This window comes from Mandrillus leucophaeus, unplaced genomic scaffold (genome assembly GCF_000951045.1).
Source record: "Mandrillus leucophaeus isolate KB7577 unplaced genomic scaffold, Mleu.le_1.0 Scaffold719, whole genome shotgun sequence".
NCBI lineage: Eukaryota > Metazoa > Chordata > Mammalia > Primates > Cercopithecidae > Mandrillus > Mandrillus leucophaeus.
This window is the reverse complement of record NW_012107797.1, coordinates 809,031-818,698: the sequence shown is the minus strand read 5'-3', so window position 1 is coordinate 818,698 and position 9,668 is coordinate 809,031. Positions and strand designations below refer to the sequence as shown.

General features: G+C 48.9%; 1 protein-coding gene across 1 annotated transcript in view; it reads right to left on the bottom strand.

The window, feature by feature from the left end:
- The window catches only part of LRRK1 (leucine-rich repeat kinase 1), a 161,444-nt gene that overhangs the window by 50,914 nt on the left and 100,862 nt on the right, over positions 1 to 9,668 (bottom strand). Inside the window, exons 7-11 of the mRNA XM_011965266.1 lie at positions 5,561 to 5,787; positions 4,053 to 4,180; positions 3,793 to 3,956; positions 2,479 to 2,616; positions 193 to 305 (exon numbers count right to left, since the gene is read on the bottom strand). Coding sequence (XP_011820656.1) covers positions 193 to 305; positions 2,479 to 2,616; positions 3,793 to 3,956; positions 4,053 to 4,180; positions 5,561 to 5,787 — 770 coding nt within the window. The remainder of the gene's footprint in view (positions 1 to 192; positions 306 to 2,478; positions 2,617 to 3,792; positions 3,957 to 4,052; positions 4,181 to 5,560; positions 5,788 to 9,668) is intronic.

Here is a 9,668-nt window from a genome sequence, read left to right as displayed (position 1 = left end):
CAGGAGACACCAGCCAGGCCTGCCCACGCCGCCACCTCGGACTTCAGCCCCCAGGGCTGTGAGCTAGTGATTTCTGTTGTTAAGCCCCCAGCTGGTGGCTCAGCAGCCCTTGCAGACTCCCTTGCCGCCATTCCGAGGACCTGCTCGACCGTGGCCCCATACACGCTTTGGGGAGGAGAGGCCCCTGCTTACTTGCCAAGTTGGTTTCTGGAGAGATCCAGGGTTTTGAGCTGCCTGCAGGTCCACTTTTCTTGAGGTGGAAGTGCTGCCAGCTGGTTCCCTTGTAACCTCAAGAATGTGAGGGCCTGAGAGAGAGAGGGAGGGAGAGAGAAGCTAAGATGGCATCAGATACAAGAAGGGAGGGGAGACTGAAGAGCCAGTCAGTTCCCGACCACGTGCAGTCAAACGATTCCAACCAATTTGCCTTCATGCAGATCCCAGTTGTGTGGGGCCCAGCAGCCTCTTCAAACTCATGAAATGATATCAAACAGAGCAACGGGGCCATCTATCTACAGGAGCTCTTCCCTCAAGGGCAGTGAGAGGCAATTATTCTAGAGTGAAAGGAGCCCAAGTAGCTGTCAGTGTTAAGGATTCTTAAGAGTGCTGATTATTGGTGGGTCTCTCCGGGGAAAGTGCCAGACTCTTATGGTTTGGAGGACACCGGGTCACGGCTGGTGGGGGTGGCATGGGGCGTACAGCACAGTGCTGGTGTCTGTCACCTCCCAGTGGGTGGCCTCCTGGGCCAGCCCAGGTCTGAGGACAGGGGTGGCAGCACCACTAAGGGTAACTGCCCTAGCCTCGTGCCCTCTGCTAGCCAACACAGTCCCAAGCTGGGCCCCTCAGGATTATCAGCGTGTCTGGGGTGCCCCTTGTGGGTAGCCCTCCCTCAGCCCTACTGCGAACAGACCCTACAGGGAACCCAGTCACCAAGGGAGATGAGGGACTACCTTGTACCTGAACATGTTTTATTCTTTTTTTGTTATTATTTCTTTTTATTTATCTACTTTTTTAGAGATAGGGTCTCGCTCTGCTGCTTATGCTGGAGTGCAGTGGTGTGATCATAGCTTGCTACGGCCTCAAACTCCTGGCCTCAAGCAGTCCTCCCATTTTGGCCTCCCAAAGTGCTGGCAGTACAGGTCTGAGTCACCGTGCCCAGGTCTGAGCCATCATGCCTGGCCCATGTTTTACTTTACAGGAGTACCTTAGACATGCTATCTCCCTGCTTGAGGACATCACCACAGCCACCAACTATCCCACCCACAACCAGGGTGACCTCAGGAGGGCCACAGGCTGTTTGCTGCCCCACATTAAATTCTCTCCTCCTGGTGCTTCTGTCTCCTTCCTTGTTGAAGGGGCTCACGCCACCGCCCACCATCAGAACCACTGCAACCAGCCCCCACCTGCTGAAATTCTATGGAGACTCTGCCATGTGCCAGGCCTCAGGGCCCTCCAAGTCTCCCACATACCCATCCACCCCTTCCCAGTGTGGAGAAAAAGACCTCGAGCAGACACATTCCCACAGGCCCACGGTGAAGCACTGGACAAGGCTCTGCCTCTCCTGATTTGCTGCTTCTGGGCTTTGGGGGAAGCCAAAAAACCAAGCCTGTTAGTTGTTGGTGTGAAATACGAGAAGACAGACTCAGAACAGGGGCCCAAGGGCTATGGACAAGGACTGAAGGCCAGGAATACCCTGAGAGGAGTATGATGTGGGACCCCCCCAAGGGCGCCCCCGCATGACTCTTTTCTTCTGAGAAGTGAAAATTCCCGTCCCTGGGTCCCTGACTTTGCCCTGTGCTTGTCAGGAGCCTAGGACATGACAGCCCCTCCTCTCTGAGGATACACATGCTGAAGGGGCCTTCGCTGCCTTGTGGGGGTCGCTGCACCAGGCCTTGGAGGAGTGCCCATGGGGGCCCTGGCAGTGGCCTGGCAGGACCAGGGGCTGAAGCCTGTGCAGGGTGGCCTGGGCACTCTGCCTGGGGGTCCACCACAGGGCCCTGGTGAGACTGTCCTGATGCCTTTAGCAGGCACCGATGGGACCCCTTCTGGGGTTGGCCCTGAGCTCCAAGCAATGAGTGTGATCCACGGCCTGTCTGCCTAAGGACCAGCCAACCACCTAAAACCACCTAAAGTGAGAAAGCACCCCTATTCTGGGTAGGCACACAGGGCTCTGTGGAAAGGCCCTTCCTGGAGCTCTCAGTGTCCACTCAGCCTCATATATGGGCAGGCCATGGACTTAAAGAAAGTCCCAAGGGATACGAACTATAACCCCACTACCACCTAACATAGCTGCTTCTGCTGTCCATATTCCGCCCTCATCATTGTTCATGGCCATGTGTATTTTTGATAGCTGAACTTTTTCTTCACCTTTTCCCCTTACATTTGTCTCAGAAGCTCAGGGAAAATACATACATTTCACTGCAACATGGAGCAATTTTTTCTCAAAAGCTGAAAATGAGAAAAAAGGGCTATTAGGCTTACATCGAGTTGGAAAAGTCCCAGGGGAACTTCTTTGAGTGAGTTTTCTGAGAAATCCACATCCTTCAGGTGATTTTTCCAAAAGACAGCCATTTTGTCTGGCAGACATTCCAGGGCATTTCTGGAAGCTTTGCAACATTTCTAAGAGATTGACGAGAGAAAAAAAAAAAAAGTATCTTAGTTAGCTCTTTAAATGCAGTGGTGCCTGTGAGACTGTTTCCAAATTTGATGTTAAAAATGGACCATTACAATAATGTCCTGTAATGAAGATGATTGAGTGTTGTCGGAAGGCTGCACACCCTCACTGTCCCTGTCCTTCCACCCCTGGTCCAAGGAAGGGACAGGAATGGGGTTTCCTGGGGGAGCTCATGGTCTTTTTCCTTCATTCCAGAACATCCGGCCCATTGTCCTTGAAAATAATGGAACAATTCAGGACCACACGGGAGTGAGAAGCTGGTTTCCCCTACACAAATGGCCAAACTAGGAATGTTAATGTTAGTGATGACATTTACTGTTGGTTTAAAACCAACAGCCATAACACACACACACACACACACACACACACACACACTCTTTATGCTGTTCCATCTGTTTTAACAAGCAAAATTCCCCAGAGGCAAAAATACCATTTAATCAGAAGTGCTGTGATTGGTGATTTCTTACTCTTTTTTTTTTTTTTTTTTTTTGAGATGGAGTCTCGCTCTGTCGCCAGACTGGAGTGCAGTGGTGCAATCTTGGCTCACTGCAACCTCTGCCTCCCCGGTTCAAGCAATTCCCTTCCCTCAGCCTCCTGAGTAGCTAGGACTACAGGTACACGCCACCACGCCCCCATAATTTTTTTTTTTTTTTGGATTTTTGTAGAGATGGAGTTTCACTGTGTTGGCCAGGATGGTCTTGATCTCCTGACCTCGTGATCCACCTGCCTCCCAAAGTGCTGGGATTACAGGCATGAGTCATTGTGCCCAGTCTGATTTCTTACTCTCATGTGATAGTTGTCCCCAAAGAACTGAACCCTCCTTTTTCAGGCATGACTAGTCCAGTGCCAGGGTGCAAGCTGTCTCTGGGTAAAGTTCTGTGGGTGTTGTTGGGTGGCTCTTGAACCCAGAGCCAGGCAGTCTGGCTTTCAGGTGAGTCACTTGCCTAGGACACTTAGCCTCACTGTATGCTGAGTGACAATGCTACAATGTGGGAACCAGGTCCTGCTACCTGGCTTGGCTGCCGAGGGGATGAACTGACGTAATGCACCTGAGGGCTCTCTGAGGCTAGCTGAGATGCAGAGTTGACTGTGGCTTTCATGACTTTTGGTGTGATACTCACCAAAGGGCAGGCCCAGGGATCTGGAAACACCTTCAGGTTGTTTCTGGAGACATTCAGAGAATTGAGGGACTTGAAAGAGTGAAGGAACAGGGCAGGGAGTTCTGTCAATTTATTGTCAGATATATCAAGTTCCTGTAGCTTCCGTAAACCGATCCAGTTAGTGGCTTAAAAAAAAAAGACACAAAGTATGAATTGGTAAAAATATCCCTAACCAAGAAGAAAATGACTAATTCACTCAGGTCATTGATGAGAAAACATACCATTTTCTTCTTCGAACAATTTTTCTAAACAATTTTTTGAAGCTGTCAGTTTTTGAAGTTTTGAGAGGTGCAAGAATCCAGGAGGGAGGTGGGACAACTTGTTGCTGGAAATGTCAATTTCAAGTAGCCTGGGACGGAGAAGAAGGCAGGCAGGCATCAGAAGAAAGAGGGAAAACACCAAATTTACATATTTTTCTATAAACCAAGAGATGTATTTTTTTTTCTTTTTCTCTCTGTGCAAGGTTAAAGAGTGTGCATTGAAAATGTAGTGCATATGATTTTTAATTCATTTGAAGAAATCTTACTGTGCCCTGTGTAGGTAAAGACAAATCTCTCATTGGTGGGCCCTGGCCCCGCTAACCAACAGGGATTCTAATCCTTCGCATGCATGTAATAGCAAAATGAGTGGGTTCCCTGAAAGCTGCTGAGACCACAGAGCCGGGCTTTTAACCTTCTGGACCTGTCCATCTGGCCCAGGTGAAGGGCCCCACTTGGACGGCACTTGCTCTTTAAGTTCTGGTGTGTAGGCTTCCTTCCTGTTCTCACTTGGGAGTCCCATGGGTTACTTCCTACCCCAAGCTCTTTCCAACATTCTTGACTCTTACTTCACTTAGAGCCTTCGTTTTAAAAATCAATTCAACCCCTTTATGGAATGAGGACTTGCAGTTATGTGTCCTGAAGAAAGTAGGCTGGGTGCGGTGGCTCATGCCTGTAATCTCAGCACTTTGGGAGGCCGAGGCAGGCGGATCACGAGGTCAGGAGGTCGAGACCATCCTGGCCAACATGGTGAAAACCCGTCTCTGCTAAAAATACAAAAACTAGCTGGGTGTGGTGGCGTATGCCTGTAATCCCAGCTATTCGGGAGGCTGAGACAGGAGAATCCTTTGAACCAGGGAGTTGGATGTTGCAGTGAGCCAAGATCGTGCCACTGCACTCCAGCCGCGCAAGAGAGTGAAACTCCATCTCAAAAAAATAAAAAAATAAATAAAATAAATAAAAATATCAACTAAGGTCCTTCCTCTTTCCATGCAAGCTCAAGGGTAAGGCTCAGGTCACCCCTCAAGGCCTCCAGAAGAAGCAAACCTGGACTGCCCACACTGTCCACCTGCTGCCGGAGTCCTGCGGAGTTAACCTGTTCTCTGAGGCCCTTCCCACTTTCCCTGGAAGGTAGAGTAAAAGCTGGTGCCTCAGAGCCCCATTGCATCCACCAGCATGGGAAGGTTTGGCTGCCCTCATTTGATTCCTGGGCAGGACCGAGACGAGCATCTCAGGGAAACATTTGCACGTCCGCGGGTGAGCTGTGTAAACTTGGGCCAGACAAATGATCTCTCTAAACCTCTGTTTTAACCTGAAAAGGAGGCTTGCCGAAGGGCAGGCAAAACTCCTTCTCCTATTTTAGCCAGAATATTTTCCCCCCCAAACCGCAAAATACAACCCGGGAGTATGTGCAGGAGCACAACGGTGACAGTGGGGTCACACACGGCTCCGTTCACACCCCGGGGAGCCACCTGGAACAGATGATTTCATCCGATGACTGCACGCCAGGCAGCTCCCCCAGGTGGTTGTGCGAGAGGTTCAGCTTCCGGAGGTTGATGAGGCCCCAGGGGATAACCGAGGGGAGGGTCGCCAGGCAGTTGGCAGAAAGGTCGAGCTCCGTGATCTGGCAGGAGATGTCTATGAGCCAGTCTAGGTCTACCCAGGGCAATCTGAGATGGGACCATTTCACACGGAGCGCCTGGTGGTGGAGAGAAGGGAAAAGAACATGTGGAGGGTGAGTTCAGGGCCCACATGGGCTTGGAATAAAGTAAGGGTTAATGCAAGTGCACGTCTGTGTGCCTGCTCCAGCCGGGGTCCCAAGAGGCCTGCACATGTCCTTCTCGGCCTCCAGTACCTGCCATGGTATTGGGCGCAGAAGAGCTACTTGTTCCCATCTGCACCTGCATCTTACAGGCAATCTGTGCACAGCTCCTGCAAGTCACCTTCCAACCTCCAGAGGGAGCTGGTGGGCGTGAGCTCAGTGCCACCCCTTAAGAGGCTGCTCACGGGGAGGGAGGAAGCGCAGCAGAAATTGCTCACGTATAGAGGAGACCACTGAAGCTTACAGGCGCCTCCCCCAGACTGGAGAATAAAGCTGAACACCCAAACTCAAGTCTCTGACCTCCCTTCAAGGCTCCCTTTCCTGTGATTAGAGGAGCTGCCGCCTGCAGCTGCCTGCACCGCGCCAGGGTGCTTGGTGGACGGGCTGCTTCCAGAGTGAGCCTGATATACAAACAGACGATGGCCACACAATATATAAAAAATAGAACTCTGACCCACAACCTTTATTGATAGTAAATAGCCCAGGAAGCCAGTCTCCTGTAAGACAGAGGTGCAAGAAGCCAGCTGCTGCTGCTGCTTCTTCCTTTTTTTTTTTTTTTTGAGATGGAGTCTTGTTCTGTTGCCCTGACTGGAGTGCAGTGGTGAGATCTCGGCTCACTGCAACCTCTGCTTCCCAGGTTCAAGCAATTCTCCTGCCTCAGCCTCCTCAGTAGCTGGGACTACCGGCGTGCACCACCACTCACGGCTAATTTTTGTATTTTTAGTAGAGACAGTGTTTCACCATGTTGGTCAAACTCAGGCTGGTCTCGAACTCCTGACCTCAGGCAATCCACCCACCTTGGCCTCCCAAAGTGCTGCAATTACAGGCATGAGCCACTTCTTATTCTAGTAACAACTCAGGAAGCTAAGTCATCATTCCCGTAAAAATCAGTCTAAAATGGCCAGGACTTGGTTAATAACTGACAGATTCTCTAATTTTTGTCCTCACTTTCCATTTAGGACCAACCCGAGAGAGCCAACTTTGCTCCCCTACCAATCCCATAGGATGCCCAACCTGCAGCGTGCCCCCCAGCTTCCCCACACCAACAACCTCCAGGCAGGACGCACCCGAGGCCTTCCCTTTGTCCCACTAGAAAGCTCCCACTCCTCTGCCAGCCTGTGGGTCTCTGCCACATGCAAGTGATGGTTGCTGACGCCCTCCTGTTGAAGTCCTGCTAGATAAATTGCCTTTGCTCCTCTCATTTCTCATTGGTCTTCCTTTATTTCCACAAGAGGGAGTCAGAAGGGCCAGCGGTTTGCTGGCATGAGATGGTCAAAGGGACCTGGTGAAATATATCGGAGCGGGACTTTTCTCTTTCTTCTTGATTATCGAAGAATATTGGGCTCAGTCAGGTTTCTGGGGAGAGGAAATCTGCTTTTGGGTCTGTTTCTTCGAAGCAACTGGAAATCCGTATTGGAAAATTAGAGGAGCAGAAATATAAACAAAAATTACTGCTTCGCAAATAGGAAAATGTAACAATCAGAGGCTGCGGGAAAGGTCCCAACAATGTGGGATAAATTCCTCTCAAAAATTGGCGGCAGTTGACAGGCATCCTTATTTGGCCACTAGATGGCGATGAGCGCCTGTCTTTAGATCCCCCTTCGCCACCTCCAGGAGTTTGGAAAGAGTGGGTCTACACCCTCTCAAAGCTCGCGTCTTTGAACCAGGAGAATGAGGGACTCTGTCGCGCTTGCGCGCTCTCTCGCTCTCGCGCGCTCTCTCTCTCTCTCTCTCTCTCTCTGTTGCTCTCTCTCTCTCTCTCTCTCTCTCTCTCTCTGTTGCTCTCTCTCTCTCTCTCTCTGTCGCGCGCTCTCTCTCTCTGTTCACATAGATGAAAACGGACGGGCAGCACTGGATCTAAGGTCAGGAGAGTAGATTCTGAGTTGATTTTTTTAGACAAGTCACTCACTTGCCCTGGGCCTGTTTCATTGTTACTGTTTTACTCCCTACATTTTTTTATTTTGAAAAAATTTTAAACTTCAGAAAAGTTGCACTAGGTCACAGTGCACTCTCCACCTTGACTCACTGATTGTTCAAACGCTGTCACATTGGCTTTTGCTTCTCTCTCTCCACACAAATACACACGCTTTTTATATTTTGATGAATCATTTGCCAGTAAATGATTATCGTGCTGCTTCACCCGTAAATACTTCAGCATGTATCCCTGAATAATAATAATATTTTTATACATGACAGCCATATAATTATCATTTTCAATAAGTGTAACATCAATACGATATTAAGTTCACAGCCCATGTTCAGATATTCTCAACTATCCCAGAAATGTGGTTTATAACTATTTTGTGTCCTGATCCGGGATCCCATCACAATTGCATGACATTGCAATCCCACACTGCGTCACATTGTCATGTTACTTTACTTTTCTTTTATCTAAAAGAGTCTCCACACCTTTTCATGCCTTTTTTTTTTTTTTTCTTTTTAAAACATCGTCATTGCATTAAGTCCTGGAACTTTTAGCCTCTTCATCGGGGGCAGATGCTGGTGTGTTTCACTGCCTGTCTTATAGAATATCGCATAATCTGAATTTACTCAATTTTCCCCCAAAGTTTAGATTAAAGTTAGCTATTTTGGGCAACAACCTTAGAGTCCAGTTGAGTGGTTCCCACCGAATCCCACCCGGAGCACCTGATGTCAGGTATTCCTGCTACAGGTGGTGTCCTGTTTGGTCTCTTGGTTAAGGTGGTGTCTGTCAGTCCCTCCTTTGTAAAGGTTAACATTACACCCTTTGTGATTAGTAAACAATCTGTGGGGTGATATTCTGAGATTATGTGACTATTCTGTGTTTCTACATCCTTTTGCCCAGTGGGTTTAGCATCCCTTGCTGATCCTGGCCTGAATCAATTAGTACAATGGTGGTTGCAAAGAGGAAGTTTTGCTAAAGCTACCTTTCCTTCTACATGTATTACCTGGCATTCTTCTGTACAGAAAAGCATTGCCTCCTCACCTCTTTAAGTATCACTATGGACACATGGATTCTTTTTTTCCCAAGTATCATTATTTTTTGATGCCCAAGTCATCCCCAATTTGTCTGGAGGAGCTCCATTTTGGGTGAGAGAATGCCCCTTGTGTTCCTGTGACATATAGTTTTCAGTTTTGGGGTACCTCCTTGCTTCCTGGCAAAATAAGATCTTCCAGTCTCCTCTTGTACTTTCTAAGCCCAGACCTTGATTCCCTTTGGTAAAAACTGGCATTTAGAAACCAAGATCTGGGTGTGAGGTGTGTTCATCACTGCTGGACTGTCACTGCTTCTCAGCCCATTGATGGGACACAGCTCTGTATTTAACATGAGTGCATTCCGATGCCTCCAATTCAACACAGCAAAGTGGGTTTTTTTCCTAATCTTTCCATAATCCACAATTCACGATTGTATCACTCTTCATTCCATTATCATTGGTTTTAATCTATTAAATAAGTGGCTTGGATTAGATGATGCCTAGGTCAATTCTGGTCCCAATATATTTTCTGGTGGTCATCTTGCAAAGTACAGTGGCCTTCCATGAGGAGTCTTTGGATAAGCATGACTGTCAACCCAGCAACAGGCTGACAGGAAGGTCACCATGTGGACTTTGCAATGCCAAGTCAAAAAAGGTTCCACAGGGCCTGTATGCCTCTCCTTCCTGGATTCACAGAGACATACCCAGGTCTCAGGGGCAAGGGCCAGAAGCTGAACATGGAATAAAGGTGTTAAGATTGCAATCCAGCCCTCTCCACTCACTCTGCATGGCCGTTATGGTCAT